This window comes from Chelonia mydas, chromosome 8 (assembly GCF_015237465.2).
Source record: "Chelonia mydas isolate rCheMyd1 chromosome 8, rCheMyd1.pri.v2, whole genome shotgun sequence".
Taxonomy (NCBI): Eukaryota; Metazoa; Chordata; order Testudines; family Cheloniidae; genus Chelonia; species Chelonia mydas.
This window is the reverse complement of record NC_057854.1, coordinates 50,806,679-50,831,709: the sequence shown is the minus strand read 5'-3', so window position 1 is coordinate 50,831,709 and position 25,031 is coordinate 50,806,679. Positions and strand designations below refer to the sequence as shown.

Below are 25,031 nucleotides of genomic sequence, written 5' to 3'. Positions count from 1 at the left end.
AACTCACTTCATCGGATGCTGTAGCTCACGAAAGCTTACACTCAAATAAATTTGTTAGTCTCTAAGGTGCCACAAGTACTCCTTTTCTTTTTGCGGATACAGGCTAACACGGCTGCTACTCTGAAATAAGTGGTAGTGTAAACATAACCTGTGACTCAGACTTTACAGAGAGAAGGGACCAACATGATAATCTAGTCTGCCTGCTGCACATTGCAGGCCACAGACCCTCACCCACCCACTGCTGTAATAGACCCCTAACCACTAGCTGAGTTAATGAAGTTCTTAAATCATGATTTAAAGACTTCAAGTTACAGAGAATCCACCACTTATACTAGTTTAAACCTGTAAGTGACCCGTCCCCATGCTGCAGAGGAATAACAAACTAATGAGGCCAGAAGGTGGTTCATGATTTTAAAAAGCACTTCCCAAAGCTTAGGATACAGTTATATTTCAACTATAACTAATTCTAATTGGTAAATGGTCATAGATTTGTCATTACCCCCTGAACAAGCAATGCTGTATCACTGTTGCGATTTTTTATTAGAATCTTTTCCTAAGTCCTAGTGGGAAAAACTGGATTTTTTATTAGAATCATCTGAGTCAGTCAAATTACAAAAAATAAAATTAAAAATCCACAGCAAAAGCTCAACAAAACATGCACAATTTAATTATAAGATATTTGAGAGCAGTAAAGGAACATCAATAATAGAGAGCAGAAAATCTGGCCCACAGAAGTAAATTGTGGGTGTTTTAATGCAGTTGATGTGCTATTAATTCCCTATCAATCTATATGGTGCCCAAAAAGAATATGCCAAAAACAGATGCCTGGTATTGTGAAAAGGAAACCAAACTTTATTAAAAGTGAGCAACTGACTGGCTTACAAATTATTTTAAAACAGGAAAGATTCTTATTTTCACAACAGGGATTATTTCAGTTTATATCAACCAGTTTACATAATTAAATTGGTGTATGCATCAGTTCTCTAGAAATATGCTGAGAAACTACAAATTTCTGACATCTGTTGAAGTAAACCAGAATTAATCCATTAACCCATCACAACATTTATGCATATGCAAAACAACTCAGAAATCTGGCAAACATTTTCACTACAGCTACTAATTGACAGTGATACACTGACAAATTTGGACACTGATATGAACGTGAATTTAACTCAATTACAAGTAACACTCGCTACTCATTAATACATAGGAGTTATTCTCTTCTCTTTTACAATTACAGTACCACACTGCTGCAGACAGAGTTGTAATTTAATTAGACAATGAAAAGCTGAGTGAGCATGCAGTTTTATATATAGTGCTATTTAAAATGAGTCTGGCCACACGGAGGGCCAATTTTAACTCATGACTTGCAATTTAACCAAGTCAGCCATTCTGTTCAATGAAGAATTATTAACAAAGAAAACACCTTGGACGCAGTTTTGAGCACAAGTACGCTTTGTTGCCAACATGGTTTCTACCACCACCCACATAGTGTTACATTGTTAAAAAGCTACCTATAGTAAAGCACCTTTAAGTCTTGATGTAGAGATACAATATTTAGAAACTGGATAGGCAGAACAGAATGAACCAGAGCCTGTATGATGACACAGATCAAATCACAGAAGAGAAAATTTCTGTTTTAATGATCACTACCTTAATTTTGCCTTGAAAGTTAGAAAGATCAGAAATGTCAGAGGACACCCACTTAATTATCAAGCCAGTCACCAACACCAGAGGAAAAATCTGTGACCCCTGGGTGCAGGGGATTATTGTACCTGCTGGCCTTCATGTGGCCTCGATAGCCATTTCGTGCCACTCTTGTCACCGGACCGAGAGAATGGTATAATCTGTTCCTGTTGGATTCCATTATAAATTGTATATATTACATATACTTTTATCCACACAAGCAGCATAATTTGCTAGAACAGTGTAATAAAGTCTCTCTTGTGCCACATAACTACCACTCCTACAATAAGCAGTAGTGGACGATTTCATTAGGAAAAAACATGCAGTGGTAGATGTCAAAATCTACATTTCTTATTTGAACAGATGTTCTTGATGTCACTGCTCATAGCACTGGGGTATTTTTATTGTCATCTCAATTAATGGGTTTTGAGACCAGAAAAGCTTCTTTTAACTCACAAAATAAAAATGAAAATACTATAAGGAACTAGGTTGCAAACTGCTGCCTTTAATGCTGACTATAGATACTGCTACATACTCTGTGACAAGAAGCAAAGGGCAATAAGGCCCCTAAACTTAGATATAGGCACACAAGCAACCGTAGTTAGAGGAATACAAAGACTTCTTAACTAAATCCTGAGTATAGGCACCATTTCCAAATCAACCACTGAAGCCAACAACTTACAAAGAAAATCACATACAGTCTGCTATGAGACAATATCTATTTAATATTAAAACAGATTAAAAACAGATACTTCACTTGGATACACCTTTATTGGCTGGGGAAAGTCAACAAAGCAAAATCTTGTTAGTGAATGATATTTGTGGCTTAATATATTATGGTTCCAAGGTCAAATGCAAATTATTTAAACTCTAAGAGACAGCAAACCTGTAATATCTCAATGCTTCAGTTTAAAGGGAGTATAAACGTTACATAGGAAGTTTTAAATTTTGGAGCCCTTCACTACTACTTTCAGTACTGCTACCCAATTCCAGCACTTGGTTTCTACACTTATCTTTTGAATATTATTCTGTGCCTGAGTCAAAGCTGGTTATACAGGGCCAGATCCTTAGCTAGTGTAAATTGTTGTAGCTCCACTGAAGTCAATGGTGATATGTTGATTAATTAATAGCAGTACTGAAGAAAACACAGTAATATCAAAAAGGTTAAACAAAATATAAAGTTTACATTCCCTTACCAACTCAAATAATTTCATATGCTGTAATAAGAATCCTCGCCATAGATGTACTATAAGTATAAATTTCCACCCTATTCTCCCTCCCAAGGAAACTGTGTTCTAAATAACTAATCTCTGCCCTTCAGCAACACAGGTATCTTTCAATTTGCAAAATTTGATAAGGTCAGGTTTTTTTTTTAACTTCTAAAAACCCCTAATGATTTAGACAGCTAAACTTTTATGCTTACAATTTTTAAAAATTAAATATAACTGTTACATCAACAACATATATAGATCAGAGGTTTGTGACTTGCATCCATCTTCCATGTAAATGATGGAAATAAGCTTTGTTCTAATCTTTAAATTTGTCTTTGCATAACAAGGAATCAGTCTGGATAAAAACTATATTAGGAAAATTGCCCACCAGCACTTGAGATGACAGACCACTGGTCTATCTACATGCTGCGGTACGACCTCCTAGAGGAGGGAACACACTTGACAAAATTTTGCTGACAATATAATTGAGGGGAAATGGTGATTAGATCTGGTTTATATCTTAGCCAAAACTGAACAGAATTTCAAGAGACACAGAAAAAGGCACTTCTCTAGCCTGAAGGCTTTCTCCCTGATGAACTTCAAAAGCCTGCTTCAAACAAAAGGAGTGTCAGAGCTTTAAAAAAGTCACAAGAACTTTTTATAATGGAAAGCCTTAGGCAACCTAAATATAACTGTCACTACGAGGCAGAGAAAATCCAGACTGATCTATTCCCTGCCATAAAGCAACAAATTGTAGGTAAGGACAAAATTGTTTCATTTTCATACACAAGTAATCCATCAGTCTGGAAATGGAATATCAGGAATTAGAAAGCAGTCAGAAACTCAGAAGAGGGAGGGACAGAAAGTCAAACAGAGATCAAGGGATGATGGCAACCTGCAAGATACGACAACCAAAGCCAGCAGCTGAAGATGATGAGACATTCAAACGTGTTTTATGAATGAGTGAAAAGATGCCAGGCCGTCATTTTGCAGCGTTTCTCATAAGAAGCTGTATTTCCCTCTATCCATCAAATAGAAAGAGATTTTATAGAATTAGTTCAAACTAAATAGAGGAGTTTCACCTGCTCATCTATACACTTCTACAAGTCCTGCTCAGACTTATTGAAAGATTGTGGCTTTTGATCTTGCTCTGCCTGAGTAGAATAACATCTTGGCAGACATCCAGATGATGCCACTTTACTTCATTAGGATGGGAACAATTGGGGGAAATAAAGGGAGTGAAATATACCAATTTAAATGGTAAGGAGAAACAACCTTGAGTAAAAATCCTAGATGATGTTGTCTTGAGAACCACTTTACCAGGAAAAAAAGAAAAAACGTTATTCATGACAAGGCATTGAATTCACCGGCCCTCCTTGAAGAAGTAATGACAACAACGAAGGCAACTGACAAGAAAAGACAACAAAGTCATAGCCATTAGTTCAAAGGGCTGTTGTATCAATTGTCTCTGTACTAAGTTGATCTCCCAGCTGGTTGCAGGAGCTTTAATTGAGAGATGTAATTCTGACCATGTTTTAGTTACTTCTGAGGGCATTCTGTGCCAAAAAATTAAAAATTCTGCACCAAAAATAAAAATTCTGTGCACAATATTTTAAAATTCTGCAAATTTTATTTCTCAAATAAATGTGGAGGCTCCAGCACGGCACTGGGGAGCACAGGCCACTGGCTGCACAGAGTTGGGAGATCACTGTCCAGCCCCCACATTCCTCCAGACATGGACTCAGCGGTGAGGCTGCACTCAACCATGACACAGCACAAGGTCCAGATCTGCCCCAGAAACACCCCAGGGCCCTGCCCCTCCATGCCAGGTACACCAGGTGTGGGCAGGCAGGCTCAGCAAGGCAGGATCCGAGCGTTGAAGGGCTTAGTTTGGGGGAATAGGTGTGGGTTGAGAGGATCGTGTGTGGGGCAATTTGCATGTGGGCAGCTCATTGGAGGATCTGGATGCGCAGGGGCTTGTGTGCGTGTGTGTGGGGGGGTGGTTCTGGGTGCAATGGAATGGGACTCTGCAGGGAGTCCAGGTGAAGGTAGTTGGGACTCAGTGGGGGGGTGTGCATCTGACTGTGGTGGGGAATAGAGCTCAGCAGGGAGGTCTGGGTGGGGCAGGGAGGCTTAGTGAGGGGGGGTCCAGATGCTGAGATAGTGGGGCTCAATGGGGTGGGGATCCAGGTGCAGATGGTTGGGGCTCGGTGGGGTGGAGATCCGGGTGCAGATGGCTTGTCAGGGTAGTCCAGGTTTAGGGGAAGTGGAGCTCGGGGGGGGGGTGTTTGAGTGCAGAGGGGTGAGGCTCGGTGAAAGAGTGAGTATGAGGGGGTCTGGATGCATGGGAGTTGGGCAGATGGGGGAGCAGCTCCCTGTACAGGGATCCTTGCCCCTGCAGCTGAGGAGTGATGGGTGCAGGAAATGAGGGGAGGGAGTTTGCAGAGCTTCCTGCAGCTGTGGGAGAAATCTGGGGGTGAATCTGACCCAGCCCCGGATGCCGTGCAGGGGAAGAGGAAGTCCCATCATTCACAGCCCAGCTGGGACTAGCAACTGAGCCTGGAGCAGGGTAGGAGCCACCAGCCAGGTCTCCCTCAGTCCTGCCCCTGCAGGAGGGTTATACTGCTGGGGAGGGTTGCATGACCGCTCGTGTCTTCCTTTTGTTTCCCTGTCAGAAAGTCATTTTTCTGTGGGGGAGCAAAGAAATCTGCGGGGGACATAAATTCTGTGTATGTGCAGTGGCACAGAATTCCCCCAGGAGTAATTTAGTGAATCAAGGGACAAGAGGGTAAAAACTAACTGTATTCCTCACAAATAAGTGGAGGGCTCTTACTGCAGTTACAAGTAAGATACCAAGGAAGTTCCAAAAGTACCTAAGGAAGTTAAGCATCTAACACCCTTAGGCTAGTTTTAGTGAATCTACCAAGTAAGTAGCTAAGACAGCTTTTGACTGACATTGATTCTGAAGTGAGAACATGTTCAACATACAAATCTTTTAAAACACAGCAGATCCTTTCTGGACTGCAAGAGGATCTTGACAAACTGATCCAGATCCCAAAGTTTTTAAAGCTCACTATTAAGTTCCAGACTGCCAGTTTGAACTTCTGAGCCTTGAAAACATATTAAATATTGCATTACCAAGTCTCTGCAAATAGGTAACCTCCACAGAGGACATTTTTCAGGAGAAACAGCATTTGATAAGCAAATAAGGAAGAGGACTCAGGCTCCATCCCTTCTGAATTTTCTGGTTACCTAAGCCAGGAAAGGAAAAAGAATGGGTGTACATAAGATGGTATGTCCACTTTAATTAGAACAACATATCTTCCATATCCTGCTCTCCCAATGCCTCAGATAGAAAAAAATACAATTTCTTGTTGCTTGACGCAAATACATTAATCTGCTGACTCCCCTCACTCTGGAAGATAAACTGAAGGACACCGGCTTTCAGTTCCCTTTCCCTGGCTCTGAACCAGGATGGAGGTGGTAGTCATGAAGGGCATTTGGTGAGTCATGGTTTTGCTAATGGCTAGCAATTCCAACTAATTGATGCTTCTCCTTTGTTCACAAAGGGACCTTTTTCCTTAACAAGAATGGAACTCTGCTGTACAACTTTCTAACTGTTCAGGCAGGCACCACAGCGACTTTTAATTTTAGGCATTTCAGTCAAAGCATCCCACATCAAGTTCCTAGCTTTGCTCCACCATTTTAGTGATTGAAAGACATAAGCCATACCTATGAAGGTCTCATACATATTCCCAGTGTTCATAAAGAATCTAAGCCCCTTTCCTGGGATGGGACAAGAGAAAATGTCCTCAAAAAGAGGTTACATCAAATAGAGTCCAAAAAAGCTCACTCCTTGGTCAGGACAGAGGGAAGCATCAAAAGGATGTGGAATTTGGTGATGAATGCAGAATGAAAAATTCTGTGAGGTAGCCATGATGCTCAGTGTGCAAACCCATTTGTCCTGGATAGTTCCAGCCCAGACCTGCAGCAAACTTTTCAACTTGCCCTCAATTGGGGAGAGAGTCTGATCCATCCAGTTCTCATTATTTATTGGGAGAGGGACTGGAGATAATCTGCTTTCTTCTGGATTCTTGAGATAAGGGCCATGAGAAGTAGTCTTTTCCTTTGGAGACAAGAAAGGATTAGTTCTGACGTTTTGCTAGAATCTAAGTTTTTTGCCCTTGAGGAAGAAATTTGTGTCTTCCTTGGGCCAGAGGAAGCTTACTCAGATCCATGACTTCTTTCACCACTGTATCTAAGGCTTTCCTATTATAATTTTTGGGGATCAAAGGGAATTTGAATCAAATGGACACTCAATATGATACCCACATCTCAGGACCCTACTCAAATGCACTTCCTGGCAAGAGTGGAGCACAGTAGGAAGAGCAGAAAGAAAACCTTGTGATATCACAAGCTGCATCACGTATAGGAATGGGTTATATGCAAGTTCCAGATCCTCTTCTTTCTGAGTTTGTTCTGTTTAAATATCAATACAGATGACTTGAGCACTTCAGGGAATCTCTAAATAATGCTGTATGCTATAGCTGCATGTAGGGTAGCCCAGGAGCAGTCTGCTTCTCTGAAGAGACTGTTCTAGCCTCTCATCCACTGGATGCTTAGGGACTCCTTCCATGGAAATAACAGATTTTATAGGAAGAGATGGTATTGAAGAGTACACCTTTGGTACAAAGCACAACTTAAATCTCTCTCCATAAGGAACTTTGTACAATCTGAACTGCTTTTACAAGACAGAGGCAGACTACTGGGAAGGGATACAGTTCCTGGCTATAAACAAAGTCCTTAGGCCAAAATTTCTATCCATGTCTCCATGCATACATGTGGGCATGGTTACCCCAGTCAGTTTCCAGATTGATGGGTTCCCTGAATATGAGAGAAAGAGAGAGAGAGAGAGAGAGAATTATAATCCATGTTACCAGCAGACTGTTGGGTGAATAGGTAGTGGGCTCAGTACACTTTATTCATGGTTCAACTTAATAGCTTGCAGGAAAACATTAGGTTTCCAATTTTTACTATTTTCAACTGTAACTATTTAACACCTCATCTCACTCTTGAATACTTGGGAGGGTGGATTACAGTGGTCAATGACACCTGGATAGTGTTCATATACTATGGTAATGAGCATGATATAAAAGTCTACATTACATAGGATAGGTAGTGATAGCTGGGATTGCTTCAGAATTTTCCCAAGTTGCAGACAGAGGAGTAATCAGGAGCTGGAGGGGGGAATAGGAGAGAGCAGGCAGCAGAGGAAGGAGCAGCCAGAGCAGCAGGACTTTGGTGGGAATGCAGGGAGACAGGAATACAAGAGATACATAGAGGAGGTCTCAGGGCTAGTGAAGATGTTGAAACAGGAAAGGCACACAATGATGCCAGTATTCATGAAAAGTAAATCTGTCAGGGGTTTGGTGGTGGTCCAGTTAATTCAGGAGACAAAGTTGAGCAACAAGCCAGTAATGTGACAAAGCTCTCTGTTAGCTGATAACCAGAAGGTGCTGCCCCCTAAGCTGGCTTGACAAGAACCAAAGGGTACACTGTACTCTAGAAGCAATGGCTGTTACTCAGTTTATTACATAATTGACTCCTGCATACCACTAACATTACACTTCATTTGCAAGGAGTTGAGTGATAGGTTTAACTAGTGAGGTCTGAATGGAGTTGGAGATATAGGTTTGGATGTAGCAGTTTTTCTTACCTTTCAAATGCTGGCCACGAAGTCTCTTCACTAAGTTCTGAACCATCACTGCTACCTAAAACCAGAAGGCATAATACTTTGAAACCAACTATTTTACTCCTCAGTTTGTACCATCTGTAGTCTTATTGTTCCAACTGTGACATTTTTTTCCTTATAATTTTTATGAGAGAGATTAGGCAGAAATAAATCTATAACAAACGCTACATAGAAGGTGCTCACTTTAGGAATGACTTAAGAGTTATGGATAAAAAATGTAGGAGATATGGATTTGGAAGAAGACTGGTTCTAGATATCTGCAATATCCAAAGGCTAAAGGGGAGAAGTGTTCTCAAAATTATTGCAACAGTCCCAAATTTTCATCTGTCTATTTCATGCCCAACCTGATGTGCATTTAAAAAGACTTGCTTCTTTAGGTGCCATCACAACACAAAATGTGGTAATTCACTGTCATGATGAACAGATGCAGCTTCACATACAGCAAACACATACAGGAGTAGACTGGAACTTAATCCACTAGCTCCACACTAACTTCACTGAAAGTCTCCAATATCTTAAAAGCCAATGCTGATTCAGAAACCCTTAATTAACTTTTTTAAGTTAACTGAATTTAACCCAGAGCCGACACTATGCATAAGCAGACTAAGCAATTGCTTAGGGTCCCAAGTAGCTCCCTATTAGGGGCTCCCTATTAATTATTAGTATGTGTTCTGTGTGATGGGGAGGAAATATTCCTGCTTAGGGCCCCCATTGGGCTAGCACCAGCGATGATTTAACTGATATGCTTATTAAAATCATAGAAATATAGGGCTGGAAGGGACCTGAACAAGTCATCTAGTTTATTCCCTATCCCAGGGGTGAGCAAAGTTTTTGGCTACATCGTGGCTGCGAAACTGATTGGAGGGCTGGGTAACCTGGCCCCCGCCCCCTATCTGCCTCCTCCCACTTCCTGCCTCCTGACTCCCCCCCTCAGAACTCCCAACCCATCCAACCCCTCCGCTCCTTGTCCCCTGACGGCCCCACTCCTGGGACTCCACCCCCATCAAGCCCCCCCCCCCCCCCCCCCCCCGCTCCCTGTCCCCTATCCACACCCCTTCCCCCTGACAGGCTCCCAGGGACTCCCACGCATATCCAACCCCCCCATTCCCCAGAACCTCCGGCCCCTGCTCCCTGTCTGCCCCCCCCCCGCCCCCGGGACCCCTTGCCCAACACCACCACCCCCCATTCCCCACCCCCTTACTATGCTGCTCAGAGCAGCAGGAGCTCGCAGCCCCGCCAGCACCAGCCACACTGCTTGGTAGGAGCGGCGGGCCAGAGTGCTGGCGGTGAGGTGAGGTTGCGGGGGAGGGAGGACAGCAGGGGAGGGGCCAAGGGCTAGTCTCCACAGCCGGGAGCTCAAGGGCCAGGTAGAATGGTCCCGCCTGCCGGATGTGGCCTGCAGGCTGTAGTTTGCCCACCTCTGCCTAGACTAAGCAAACAATTAGGTTTAATTGCTTAAAAATAATTTTTCATGTTTCAGGAAAATGAGGTGTATGGTAAGACTATTAGTGCATCCGTTTTGCTCCACAGAACATATGGGATGGAGATGACAGATTCTGTAAAGACTAATAAATAAACGTGAACATATGGACGTGTTGTTGGCAGCTCCATAGTACTGAGATCTGCAGTGACAATGGTGACTAAATCCCATAGTCAAGTCTGAAAATTAGGTATATAATCAGAAAATTTATGCCAGTTTCTCCTACAGTTAATTTTCTGGTTATCACTTCTGGAACCTGAAGTCATTTCAAATGACCTCCTTTCGAAATGTGCACCTACTCAATTTCTTTTCTCAGATCCCTCTAACTTACAAATTGCTTGGCCTTAACAGCTGAAACTTTAAGTATATGTACAAATTCAGTATAAAAGGGAGTTGGCATAATTACTCCACCTCCGCGAGAGGCGGAAGTTTTGTCGGCAAGACAGCACTCCCACTGACATAGCGTCAGCGTGGACAGCTTAGATCACTGTAACTTGCATCGCTCGGGGTGGGGTGGGGCGATCTTTTTCATACTCCTGAGTGACGCAAGCTAGATTGATTTACGCAGTAGTGTAGACCTGCCCTTAGTTGATTGGGCCTAAAGAACTTACGTTGTCAACCAAGATTTCAGGGGGCTCTCCCATTCTTCACAGGCCCAGGCAATGCTCATGACGTATGAGCACCCTTGGCTTTCTTTTTAAGCTCACTAGCTAAGTAACTAACAACAAAAATAATCCCCCAAAATGCAGAAAAACAAGAACTGATGATGAGGGAAGTATTTAGGGCACTGAGCGAATTCAAGTTTGTGTGCACCTTCAGCAGACAAAAGGGACACTTCCTTTCATACCCTCGGAATTCTGAACAAGCAGAGAGGGAGTAAAGGTCACAACAGTTATTGCTCTCTAGAATTTTTTGGAAGCACTTGGCTCAAGAACCTTGATATCACAAGCGGGAATATGCAGAAGCCACCTCAAAGTAGTAATAAATATTGTCCTTAAATATTTGATAGCAAGGGTCATAGAATAGGCATATAAATTATAATATTTCCTTACCTTAAGGTTCAGGAGGATTTTTAATAATAAAAATTGGAATTAAAAAAAAAATCAGCCGATATGTGGAGGGAGCACATTGTATCATTCTTCAAGAATCCCCTTAGGACAGCAGTGCCCAAACTACGGCCCACAGAGCATTTCATAAGGTCAGTGGCCTGCTTCAACACAATATACTAATGGCTGTTTCATTATCGTTTTGTCATCATGTTTACATCATTTTAGTTTACAAAAGTGTGCAAAGAGACAATACTGTACATAGAAACAAACTATCTAAATACATATGAAACAAGCTGAACTTAAAATAAGTCAATAGGGGTGACTTTAAATCCTATTAAAATATGTAAAATCTGTTTGGCCAACACAAGGTTGGGCAGCACTGCTCTAGGAGATTGAGCATTAAAATCCACAGGACTCCAAAGAACTGCATGCAGTCCTTCAGGGCCGGAAGGGATGGGTGACACAAAACACAGGGCTCTTGAAGGAGGAAAGAATAAAAGAAGGGGGAGAAGAATGTACAGGTTTCCAAGAGGGGTTTGGACAACCCTGTTGTTACCCACTTTCTCACTCTCACTATTTTTGTTTCCAGTGGGAGAACAATTTTTTTAAAAGCTTTTTTAAATGTTGTTTTGCCTACCTACTGAACACAATTCAGTGCTTTAAAGATGCAAAGAGCTATATTATTGCTATTATGTCACATATACACAATGCAGAATCTTAAAAAGAACACATGAAATAAAAGGATTCACAAAATAAGACTATATCTGGGGTAGAAAATATATTACTAAAGATTTTCTTGTGGCTCCTTAATGCTTGTCCTTTAAGCATTGTACATTTATGCAGCTGAGTGGAAGGAAACAGAAGTCTACTTAGCTTGGTGTATTTGCCAAAGGACACTGGATTGTGAGCTTGTTTCTTCTTATTTTGTTTCCCCACCAAACTTCCCTCCTTTGGGTATTTCTAACTTTTATTCTGCATCTTTTCCTCTTCTGTTTGATATGTTTCATTGCATTTCTCTATTTGGGGTGGTGTGGTCATGTACTTTGTATAATTTAAACTGAATTTTTAATTACAGCTTAAAACAGGTCTTTCCAGGCCCAATTGTAGGAGATATAAAAAGTGTTTTAAAATACCATGTGTTTAATTCAGAGGCAAGTCTAACATTGATGGGAATCTAAATTTGTACCTTTTACACTTGATTTTGGGCCCCTGAGTGTATAAGTCACATCAATACAGAGTCCTTTAGTGGACTGGCATCTCCCAAAGTCCATTGTCAGTTAAGTGTTTCTTGATTGGGCACTTATTCTGAATAGTCCTTTCTCAAGAAGCTGACCAAATGCTTAGAATCAAACACACTGAGATACAAGTACATAGCCTAACCCTAACCCGTTCCTTCTCCACTGCAGAGTAAAGTAATAAAACTCCAAAGCAGAAGTGAGGAGGGAGGGTAGTGGAGCACCCACAGGGGGACACATCTTGAAGAACCTCTGTTACCGCACAAGGTGAGTAATGTTCTCTTCTTCTTTGAGTGATGTCCCTGTGGGTGCTCCACTTTAGTTGACTTCAGAGCAGTGCCCTCCGGTGGAAGGAAGGCGCTTCAGAGTGGAAGTCATAGCAGATGAAAGTACAGTAGGTCTGAATATGGGCTGGATGTATGCACTACAAGGTGGGTAGAAAGTTGGCTAGATTGTTGGGCTCAACGGGTAGTGATCAATGGCTCCATGTCTAGTTGGCGGCCGGTATCTAGTGGAGTGCCCCAAGGGTCGGTCCTGGGGCCAGTTTTGTTCAATATCTTCATTAATGATCTGGAGGATGGTGTGGATTGCACCCTCAGCAAGTTTGCGGATGACACTAAACTGGGAGGAGTGGTAGATACACTGGAGGGTAGGGATAGGATACAGAGGGACCTAGACAAATTGCAGGACTGGGCCAAAAGAAATCTGATGAGGTTCAACAAGGACAAGTGCAGAGTCCTGCACTTAGGACGGAAGAATCCAATGCACCGCTACAGACTAGGGACCGAATGGCTAGGCAGCAGTTCTGCAGAGAAGGACCTAGGGGTGACAGTGGACGAGAAGCTGGATATGAGTCAACAGTCTGCCCTTGTTGCCAAGAAGGCCAATTGCATTTGGGGTGTATAAGTAGGGGCACTGCCAGCAGATCGAGGGATGTGATTGTTCCCCTCTATTCGACATTGGTGAGGCCTCATCTGGAGTACTGTGTCCAGTTTTGGGCCCCACACTACAAGAAGAAATTGGAGAGAGTCCAGCGAAGGGCAACAAAAATGATTAGGGGACTGGAACACATGAGGTATGAGGAGAGGCTGAGGGAACTGGGATTGTTTAGTCTACGGAAGAGAAGAATGAGGGGGGATTTGATAGCTGCTTTTAACTACCTGAAAGGTGGATCCAAGGAGGATGGATCTAGACTATTCTCAGTGATAGCAGATGACAGGACAAGGAGTAATGGTCTCAAGTTGCAGTGGGGGAGGTTTAGGTTGGATATTAGGAAAAACTTTTTCACTAGGAGGGTGGTGAAACACTGGAATGCATTACCTAGAGAGGTGGTGGAATCCCCTTCCTTAGAAGTTTTTAAGGTCAGGCTTGACAAAGCCCTGGCTGGGATGATTTAGTTAGGATTGGCCCTGCTCTGGGGAGGGGGTTGGACTAGATGGCCTCCAGAGGTCCCTTCCAACTCTGTTATTCTATGATTCTATGAATAGAGTATCAGAAGATGCATGTTGTTGCAAAGCATAATATTGGGTAAATGTGTGTGGAGAGGCTCAGGTTGCGGCCCTACAGATTTCAATGATGGGAATATTATTAAGAAATGCTATGGAAGCTGATAGGCCTCTGGTAGAACGCGTGCAGATCCCCATGCGGAGTGTTGTTCATGCTGGAGGTAGCACAGTTTTATGCAGTCTGATATTATTTGGATAGACGTTGTTTGGAAATGGCGTTACCGTTTGATCATTCAGTGATTGAAACAAACAGTTTTGGAGATCTGCGGAAAGATTTTGTTCTATCAATGTAGAAGGTGATAGCCCTGTGAACATCCAGGGTGTGTAATCTGGACTGTCATTTGTCCACGTGTGGTTTAGGAAAAAATGTCTGTAAATGTATTGGTTGGTTGAGGTGAAAGGATGAGACAACTTTAGATAGGAACTTGGGATGTGATCTGAGAGCTACTTTATCTTTGAAAAAGATTGTGTAAGGAGGGTAAGCCATGAGAGCTGACAGTTCTCCCACCCTTCTGGCGAATGTAATGGCCACTAGGAATGCAACCTTCATGGAAAGATGTAGGAGGGAGCTTGTAGCATGGGATCAAAGGGAGGGCCAGTGAGGGCATGGAGGACTAAGTTGAGGTCCCATGCTGCAGTGGAATTCCAAATATCCAGGTAGGAATTGGAGAGGCCCTTAAGAAAACGTTTAGTGAACAGATGCATAAAAGTAGAGAATCCATGTACTTTATGATGGAACGCTGTGATGGCTGATAGATGGATATGAATGGAACTCATGGAAATGTCAGTCAGTTTGAGTTCCAGGAAGTAGTCTAGAATGAGAGATAAAGGGGCTGAGAGAGGTTCCGTCTGTTTGTGTCAGCACCATGAGTCAAACTGCCTCCACTTATGTATGTATGTGAGTCTGGTAGTTGTCCTACAACTGTTCAAAAGATGTTTTGTACATCTGCAGAACATGTCATTTCAGGGTCTAAAAGTCATGCAGCAACCACACTTTGAGATGAAGTCATTGGGGATCTGGATAGATGACGCGATCTGCGTCTTGTGATAGTAGCCAAGGTAGAAGCGACAGTGTGCGTGGTGGGCAAACCGCCATGTGGAGGAGGTAAGGGTACCATGTTTGTCGTGATCTTGTGGGGGCTATTAGGATCACTCTGGATCTGTCTCATTTGATCTTGTGAAGCACGTGGCTAGGAGGGGGGTGGGAGGGAAGGCGTATAGTAGGAGAGTATTCCATTTGATGAGAAAGGCATTGCCCAGAAAGCATGGAGCAGAACTGGGGGCATTTGGTGTTTTGCACAGTTGCAAAAAGATCCATAGTTGGAAAACCCCACCCCACGTTCGGAAAATGTCTAGGAGTACTGGCGTGTTCAGCTCCCACTCATGGTCCTGGTAAAACTTCCTGCTTAGGGTATCTGTCATTGTGTTCAAGCAGCCAGGAAGGTATGAAGCCATAATACATTGTGCTTGATGCACCAGTGCCAAAGCACATGGCTTCCACACAGCGGGAGTGTGATCGCACTCCCCCTTGTCTGTTAAGTAGAACATACAAGCTACATTGTCCGTGAGAATCTGTACCATCTTGTCTCTGATTAGCGGTAGGAAGTGGGAACAAGTGTTTCGAACTGCTTGCAGTTCTAGTAGGTTTATATGAAGATAAGACACTGTTGTGGACCATCGGCCCAGTATAGAGTGTGGTTGCAGATGTGCTCCCCATCCTAGGAGGGAAGCAATCGTGGTAATGGTGATCGACGGTGGATTCGGTAGGAAGGGCACCCCTCTGCAGAAGTTTTCTGGGTTGGTCCACCACAAAAGAGAACCTTTGATTGTCTCTAGCATGGTGAGGTGCTTGTTTATACTGTGCTTGTGTGGGACATAATTTGTTTGGAGCCAGGCTTGTAGGCACTGCATATGTAATCTTGTGTGTCGGACAACAAAGGTTGTGGCAGCCATGTGGCCTAGAATTCGTAGGCAAGTTCTGGCAGACACTTGCGGGCTGTTTTGTACTGTAGAGATCAAATTGGTTAGAGTCAGAAATTGTTTTGTTGGTAAGTGAGGCTGTTGCCTCTAGGGAGTTGAGGTCCACTGCCATAAATTCCAGGTGTTGAACTGGTGTTTGAGTGGATTTTTTGCATGTTTATCTGAAGGCCTAACTTGGTGATCAGGGTTATTGTGTGTTCGGTGGATTTAGGGCTACCTGCCTTGTTAGTGCTTTCAACAGACAGTTGTCCAGGTAGGGAAAAATCATGATTCCCTCTCTGCATAGACAGGCAGCTACTACGGCAAGTACACCGGACCATCGCTAGAACACAGGATTTGGGATCCATGCACGGTATCGCGTTAACGGGGGGACCTCGTTATAGCGGCAACTGCATTAAAATGAATGGCAAGTAAAGTAATTAAATTTGGGATCCATGGCCGCGACCGCATTATACGCAAATTCGCGCTATATAGAAGTGCGTTCTAGCGAGGGTCCGGTATGCCTTTGAGAATACTCGAGGCGCAGTGGAAAGGCCAAAGGGTAGCACTTTGTATTGGAAATGGTCCTGTCCTATTGCAAATCGTATGAATTTTCAATGTGAGGGATAGATGGATATATGAAAATATGCATCCTGGAGATTGAGGACTGAGAACCAGTCCCCTCTCTTTCTAACACTGGGATAATTGTGCTCAGCGTGATTATTTTGAATCGCTGTGTTTTCACAAATTTGTTGAGTCGCCATAGGTCGAGGATAGGCCTCCAACCTCCTGGTTTTTTCTGTGTGAGAAAAAAGTGGAAATAGAACCCCTTCCCTCTATACTCGGATGGTGCGCATTCTACTCCTCCCAGAGACATGAGGCGGGCTACCTCTTCTTGCAGTAGATGCTCAAGAGAGGGGTCCCTGAAGAGAGACATGGAAGAGGGGTGGGTAGAAGGTTTGGAGTTAAGGGGAATGGAGTAACCAGTTTTGGTAATTTCTAATAACCATCTGTCATAAATATAAAGGGAAAGGTAAACACCTTTAAATCCCTCCTGGCCAGAGGAAAAACCCTTTCACCTGTAAAGGGTTAAAAAGCTAAAGACAACCTCGCTGGCACCTGACCAAAATGACCAATGAGGAGACAAGACACTTTCAAAGCTGGGGGGGGGGGGGGGGGAAGGGTTCTCTCTGTCTGTGTGTTGCTTTTGCTGGGACCAGAGCAGGAATGCAGGTCAGAACTCCTGTAAAGAGTTAATAAGCAATCTAGTTAGATATGCGTTAGATTCTGTTTTGTTTAAATAGCTGATAAAATAAATTGTGCTGAATGGAATGTATATTCCTGTTTGTGTGTCTTTTTGTAAGTTAAGGTTTTGCCTAGAGGGATTCTCTAAGTTTTGAATCTGATTACCCTGTAAGGTATTTACCATCCTGATTTCACAGAGGTGATTCTTTCACTTTTTCTTTAATTAAAATTCTTCTTTTAAGAACCTGATTGCTTTTTCATTGTTCTTAAGATCCAGGGGATTGGGTCTGGGTTCACCTATGCAAATTGGTGAGGATTTTTATCAAGCCCTCCCCAGGAAAGGGGGTGTAGGGCTTGGAGGGATCTTGGGGGAAAGACATTGCCAAGTGGGCTCTTTCCCTGTTATTTTTGTTAGACGCTTGGTGGTGGCAGCAATAAGGTCCAGGGACAAAAGGTAAAACAGTTTGTACCTTGGGGAAGTTTTAATCTAAGCTGGTAAAATAAGCTTAGAGGGTTTTTCATGCAGGTCCCCACATCTGTACCCTAGAGTTCAGAGTGGGGAAGGAACCTTGACACCATCTGTCTGATGTAATACTCTGCCAGATTAGGTAAAATGGGTTCAGGCCATCTCTAAAGGTCTTGAAAGGTGTAGATGGTTCCAGTGTTGAAAGAGATGGAGTTCGACCAAGGCCGCAAATTTGTTGTCTGGCAGTTGATGGTTACAAAATAGTATTCGAAGGAACAGGTTGCAGTCTCCTCGAGGTTTTTTGCTTCCGACCCTGCTGGTCGTAGTATCTATTGCGCTGTGCATAAGGGGTGGGGAGATTGGAATCATTTAAGGACTTGATAACTGCCCTGTCGTCTTGCGTCTTTTGATCTTAAGTGTGTGGATGCCCAGAGATTGCAATGTTGCCACTGAGTCCTTAAGAGTGTGTAACGACCCGTCAGGTTTGTCCATGAAAAGTTTGGATCCCTCAAATGGTAAGTCCTCCACATCAACTGTACCAGCTTTGGGAATCCAGATAGATGGAACCAGAAGGCTCATCTCATGACAACTGCAGCTGCTATGGATCTCGCAGCTGAATCTGCTGAATCAAGGCAGCTTGTAACGCTGTTCTGGTTATGACTTGACCTTTTGTGAAGAGTGATTTGTAGTGTTCTTATCTATCATCTGGAATTAAGGCAGTAAATTCAGAGAGACTTGCATAGTTGTTGTGGTCATACTTTGCCAATAAGGCCCCATAGTTGGCAATTCTCAATTGTAAGTATGACGTTATTGACATGAACTGTGACCCTACAGATCATTGTTGCAACCAAGGTCCTACAGTTGCACCAAATCTTGTACAAAGGAGATCGAATAAGGTGTCTATGGAAAGGTTGTAATTTGCTAGTTATGATTATGTTGTCTGTATGTGTGTATCATTTTTGCATTTGAAGTTATGAATATTGGTTATGTACTTGTATCTTGATGTGTTTGATTCTAAGCAGCATCAGTGAAGCATTTGGTCAGCTTCTTGAGAAAGGACTATTCTCAGTAAGTGCCCAATCAAGAAACACAACAAAGTCCCAATGGACTTTGGGAGACGCCAATCCACATCTGAGCTTTCCTGGGAATGTTCAAACTAACATGTAAACAATGGCGTTGGCCTGCAAAAAGCTGAATCGTTCATGGACATGTGACTTGCTCACGTGGCTACAAACTCCATCTTGTTGCTGTGATTTTGCACAGAAGAATGAAGGGGTTTCCACCTACAAGAGAGAGAATATAAAAGACCCTGGAAGCCCCCACATTTTGTCTTCAGCTGGCTCAAGAGATGGCCTCGCCACCCCAAAGAGATGCCTGAAAGAAACTGAAACAAAGGACAGTAACTATGGGGGTGTGAGTGATTGCTGGACCCAGGCCATAAACTACTACACTGGTCTGAAAAGGATTGGGCCCAGACTAGGAAGGAGTCCAGTCTGTGAAAGAAGCTTATTGGGACATCTCTGAGGGTCAGATTTACCTGTATTCAGTTTCCTACTGTAGTAGGCTTAGACTTGCATGTTTTGTTTTATTTTGCTTGGTAACTTACTTTGTTCAGTCTGTTATTACTTGGAACCACTTAAATCATACTTTTTATACTTAATAAAATCACTGGTGCTTATTAATAAACCCAGAGTAAGTAATTAATACCTGGGGGAGCAAACAGCTGTGCATCTCTATCAGTGTTACAGAGCGTGGACAATTTATGAGTTTACCCTGTGCAAGCTTTATACAGAGTAAAATGGATTTATTTGGGGTTTAGGCTCCCAGAAAGACTGAATACTGTTGCTGGGAAAGTCCTTGTTAACTGAGAAGCCCCTGGGCTAAGTGAATCTTAGTTACTATGCACTGCAGGGGGGCGTGGCCCAACCTCTTGGTCTGTGCTGTAGCTGACTTGAGTGTCTAACTCAGCAAGATGGGAGAGGAGAGAAGCCTTCTCTGGAAGGGGGGTTTGCTCTCAATGGTATCCCGGCACATATAGTGACGGTTTTGAGGGAGTTTATATGACCAAACCCATCAGAGTAAGGTTGCAGCAGAATATGCTTTGTGGCTGAAAAGATTAAGTCATTTCCAGTCTTTGTCATTTGGAGTGTTTCTGTAGCACTGTTGCCTACCCCATTCATTGACTGCGTCAATCACCAATTAATTCAGTGTTGGATGCGAAAAAAGGGAATTCAGAGCCATATGCAAGCATGTAGTATTTTTTAATCAAACCGATTACAGGTAGGTGGAATCGTTGCAGGAGTTTGCCAGAGCAAAGGTTTGCCAGAGCAAAGCGAGGGTCCATAATCACATCATTCATGGGAAGGGCGATTTTAGATGAAGTTGATGGGTGCAGTATGTCAACTAGTTTGTGTTGCAATTCCTGGACTTCTTCCAGTGGCAACCCTCTTGTAGAGGTCTTGAAATTGTTTAAAATCATCACCTGTGGTGGGAGGTGGGGACATAATAGTGTCATCTGGTGAGGATGAGAGGCGGACTTCAGGTGGATTGTCTGGATCGGAGAATTCCTCCTCCTCCCCTTGAACTCCCTGGTCAGAGGTACTGGGTGGGCCCTGTGGCATCAATAAAGGTGCATGACGTATGTCAGCTGTGGAAAGGCCAACAGGTATGCCCCGCTGTTGTTGTGGATATGTAGCCCACGGGTTCCAAAAAGGCCACTGTGGATGGAAGCGCATAGTGGGCATCCAGGGCTGCCTGTACCAGGGCTGGTTGGGAAGGTATGTTGAGTAGCTCGTGCACATAGGGGTGCGCATGGTAGGAGCAGCCATGGGGGAGGAATGTGGTGGAGACTGCCCCTCATCCTCATCTCCATCCTCATCATCACTGAAGAACTGTGGAGCAGAGGTGGAGAACTGAGTTGAATAAGTGCTGCAGGTACCAAGGTATCACTGGTGCCAAGGATGGGAAACTCCGGTACTGACAAAACAGAGAGGTTCTTGTGGCGGAGGAATTGCTGCGACGTGTCCGGTATCAGTACCGTTTGTGTGGTAGGAAACGGTACCGCATGCTGGAAATTGCTTGTCGGCACCAGTGTGTGACTAGAGTGCGCGATGGTCACAGTAGGTGGCAGCATTAGCATCAGAGTTAATGAGGTGCTTGGTACCAATTCCCTTTTCATGGCCGACGGTACCACTGCATGGAGTTTTGTTTCCCCTTGGTACCTGTGACCAAGCTCGGCTGCTTGGGAGCTTTCAGTTTCTTGGTACCGATGGTGCCGAAGGGGCCCACTGTTTTGGCCGTTGACACAGCTGGTGCAGTTGGTACCAGCAGCGTTTGCTCTTGAGCAGAGCACCTTCTCTTGGCCAACTCCAAAGTTGGGGACATGGTACCCTGTTGTTCTGCTGCCTTCTTGGTGGGTTGATCAGGAGCTCATGCAGTGGAGGAAGGGCCCTTATCAGAGGCTGCCAATGGCGATTTCTGGCCGGGTGAGGTGCGTACCTCAGGCTCAGATGCCGGTTGGAGAGACTTCTCCATGAGGAGAAGTTTCAGTTGGAGATCTCTTGCCTTTCTGGTGCGAGCTTTCAGATTGTGACAATGCGAGCACTTCTGCGGTATATGTGCCTCTCCGAGACACCAGACACACAGCATGTCCATCTGAAAGAGGTATAGAAAACCTGCAGGTAGGCAAGCGTTTGAATCCAGGGGAGTCAGGCATGGCCCTCAGGCAGCATACTCTCCCCATAAAAAATAAAAGGAAGGAAGATCGATAACAACGTTGTTGCGGTAGAAAAGGAAACCTACAGCCCTAAGAGGAAAATTTAAAATAACATTTCTGAGAAAGAGATAAAATAGGAAGGCTAACTATTCTGAGAACTAAAACTAAGGGAAAACTAAGCTATTCCTAAGCTGCGAGGTACTGCTAAATGCTCCGACTCCGGCCAAAGGCAGTAGAGAAGGAACTGAGGCGGGGTTGGTCGCATAGCGCCAGTTAACTGCCTGAAGCGGTGCGAGACGGAGACCATGCATATGCAACCCAACCAGGCACTGCTACCTTAAATCTCTGACTACAGGCACGGGGCGCACCGAGACCTAAAGTGGAGTACCCACAGGGACATCACTCAAAGAAGAATCAATGGGTCTCCACACAATCACAAAAGTTTTCCCACACTGTTCTGGCTGCAGGATCAGGGTCTTCGAACTTACATTCTTTGGGGAAGAAACTGTCTCTTCCTATGTGTTTACACACTGCCCAACACACTAAGGCTACAATTTGACTGGGGTATCTGGGCCCTGCAATAATTCAAATAAAGTGATCAGAACATATTAATTTCAGTTCCTGTAACTGACTGCTTTAAAAGCCAATCTGAAGTAAAGAACAGCCGAACCATTTAATTAACAGTTAAAAAGATGAGTGAGCACATCTCCCAAATAAAAACAAACCATTCAAAACAAAAAGCATAATAGGAAAAGAACATGTTTCAGTTAGGGAACTTGGATACCCAAATGTTTGACTTCATCCTAGCATAAGTGCTTCTTAATTAAAAAGAAAATAAAAATTTTGAATAATTTATTTGAACCCTTGGGTAAAGCCTTTTGCAATTAAAGAAAAAGGCACTTGGTATTTTCACGGTTTCAAACAGAGCTGTCATTGTGACCACATATACCCCTATATTCACACTGTACACACCATTGTAATATAAACGTTGTACAAAATATGCTTTGTGGGCAGTGTTGCCTCTAATTTTTCCCACGCATGTGCGGAATGAATCTTATGATGTGCACCACTGTGGAGGTGATGTGTGATACATCACCTCCTCAGTGGTGCACATCACAAAATTCATGAGGCGGGGGTGGGGCAGAGGGGGTTGAGAGTGGGAGGGGACTCCATCTGAGGGTGTGAGCTCTGGGATGGGGCCGGTGAGGAGGGGTTTAGGGTACAGGCTGCCCCAGGGCTACAGTGGAGAGAGAGGACTTCCCCCAGCTCTCTCCCCCTGCAGCAGCACCTGGGCTAGGGGGGAGGGGTGCCTCTCCCCACTGTGGCAGGTCTGGGGCTGGGGCCACAGGATAGGCACCTCTCCCAGGGCCACGGCAGGTCCAGTCCAGGGCTGGGTTGGAGCCACGAGAGACCCGCCTCTCCCATGGCCGCAGCTGTCCGAGCTGGGGCGGAGGAGGGGGCACCTCTCCCCTGGCTGTGGCAGGTCCATGCCGGGGCTGGGTTGGGGCCTGGACTGGGGGAGAGGAATCTCTCCCCACTGCAGCCCTGAGCGCCTGCACGGTGCTTAATAGGTTGCTGCGCAGCTTAGAGGGAACTTAGTTTGTGGGGTATCATTTCAAAACTAACAACTTGCTGGTCAATAACATCATGGTGAAATATGTAGAAACATTATATGTAAAGTTATAAATATAAGCTGAAATTAGGTCTGAAATGTGTTTTCCGGACAAGTCTGGGTAAACCAGTTTCTCAAAGACAAAGGACAAGCTAACACCTCTAGCCAGGTATCATCCAAGTGGATGGAAAATCACCTTTCAAGTGGCCATTCTTTAGCAAGGAAGGGGAACAAGAACAAACAGCATAGAACCTCTTTCACCACCAGACTCCCTGTCTCCATCCTCATAGAGCGAATAAATTTTATCTTGGGGCAACTCTCAGGAAAATGCATTTCAAAGGGTGACTGAGCTATAAAATAGAGGGGAAAAAACACCCCAAGTGATCTTTCCCTATCCATCTCTTGCTCTTTCATCTAAGAAGATAAAAAAACAGCCTTTGGACTTTTGCAGCAGATACTGGCCTGACAATTTGGTCAGCAATGTTACTGGGAACATGCGGTAAGGAACTTCACCTTGAACTAAATCTTAATTTGTTAAATCTTAGTACTAGGAAGCATTTATCGTTCTATCTCTTGTAACGATTTCTGACGTTAATGACATACTTGTGTTCACTTACAACCTATCTCCTTATAGTTAAATAAACTTGTTTTATTCTTTAATCAAAACTAATTCAGTGTTATGAACTGTGTGGGTAACTCCATTTAAGATAGCAAACTGTTGTATACTGATCCCCTTAGAGGGGCAATGGACATAAAGGAATACTCTAAGGAATACCTGCAATGCCTTGAGTAATGGCTATGTGCACAGAAAAGGAGTTTGCTCGCACACACAGTATTCTCTGCATATGCCCTGAAAATACTGTTTGATATAGAGCTTTCTTTCCATTGATGCCTTTGAATTCTATTTATTTTTCAAATCACACTAATCCCTATATGTTTTGGCTTTGAAAAAGAAATTCTACAAGAAAAGGAGTGTTAAAAGCAAGTCCAATTTAGAACTCTAATGTTTAATGGTGGCTTTACTAAGCTGGTAACCTTGTTTCTGTCTACTTCTTTCCTTATTTTTACATTGATTTAATTTCATAACAGCAATAAGCACATCTTTACTGTGACGGCTACATTATTTGAGTGACTGAAGTCCTTTATTCTTAGAGTCATATGCCTGATGACACCTATTAACTGTAAGTCACTCAGAAATGAATATACCCTGTTGTATCTTTATACTTAAATTTTAATGCATTAACCTATTTCTTCTTAAAAACACTTTTTGGTGAGGCCTTCGCAGCCAGACAGTGCTTTAAAACAGTGTTTCTCAACGTTTTTGATACCAGGGACTGGCATACTGCCTTCCTAACCTGTCCAGGAGATCTCAGGGACCTGACTGGTCGTTGAGAAACACTGCTTTAAAAGACTTACAAATTCCTCAACATCACGTGTATTTAATTTTTCTTTGCATTCCAGCAGTTTCCCCTTTTTCAGATAATTGAAAATTTTTATCTGATCTTCTGCTTTAGATTTAACTGCAAGTTTCTGAAAATAAAAATAATCCTTGCTATAACATTATTGTTGCAAAGGCTAAATGAATTTTGGGGGATTGTGTAAGTAGGGTTTAATTTTAAAAAATTGAGAAACTGTCCTATTAATAGCAAAAAAGTTTTTTTTTTTAAAATATGATTCACAGTTTAAGAGAGAAGCAGGCCTTGGGTCATCGGTGGCTGGAATAGTTTGGTGCCTACATCTATTCATTTTTAAAAATTTCCTTCCCCTGCTTTTTTTCCTTTTCTTTCTACAATGTATAAAGACTGTCTAAAAGGGGTTTTCCCCTCTTTTTTTCTGTATTATAAATTCAGGTTTTGTTTACCTGTATTTTCTGGAACAATCTATGGATAACTGGACAACCAGTAGGATCATGACACCACAAGTACCAACGAAGTGAAACTTGACTAACTGAGAAGAAGGGATTTTTAATCACAATACCTATAACTGCTGTGTGTGTTTGTTAACATCTATATACCTCAAACACTTGAACAAACATGAAAAATGTCTTTATGAAAGATTCAGTTTACAACCCCTTCAATTAATACATGAGAAAGCTTCTACTCTAGTTCTCCAAAGA

At 43.2% G+C, this 25,031-nt stretch overlaps 1 protein-coding gene across 18 annotated transcripts in view; it reads right to left on the bottom strand.

Moving 5' to 3' along the window:
• The window catches only part of RALGPS2 (Ral GEF with PH domain and SH3 binding motif 2), a 255,535-nt gene that overhangs the window by 31,458 nt on the left and 199,046 nt on the right, over positions 1 to 25,031 (bottom strand). For 5 of the 18 annotated variants that reach the window (XM_037907399.2, XM_037907401.2, XM_043552513.1 and 2 more), the window contains 3 exons: positions 8,614 to 8,668; positions 7,737 to 7,781; positions 1,776 to 1,853 (listed from right to left, as the gene is read on the bottom strand). The exons of 1 other annotated variant lie outside the window; for it this stretch is intronic. In XM_037907399.2, coding sequence (XP_037763327.1) covers positions 1,776 to 1,853; positions 7,737 to 7,781; positions 8,614 to 8,668 — 178 coding nt within the window. Of the gene's footprint in view, positions 1 to 1,775; positions 1,854 to 7,736; positions 7,782 to 8,613; positions 8,669 to 19,385; positions 21,243 to 25,031 lie in introns of those variants that run through there. 12 more of the 18 variants (XM_043552512.1, XM_043552514.1, XM_043552515.1 and 9 more) reach the window with 4 other exon arrangements.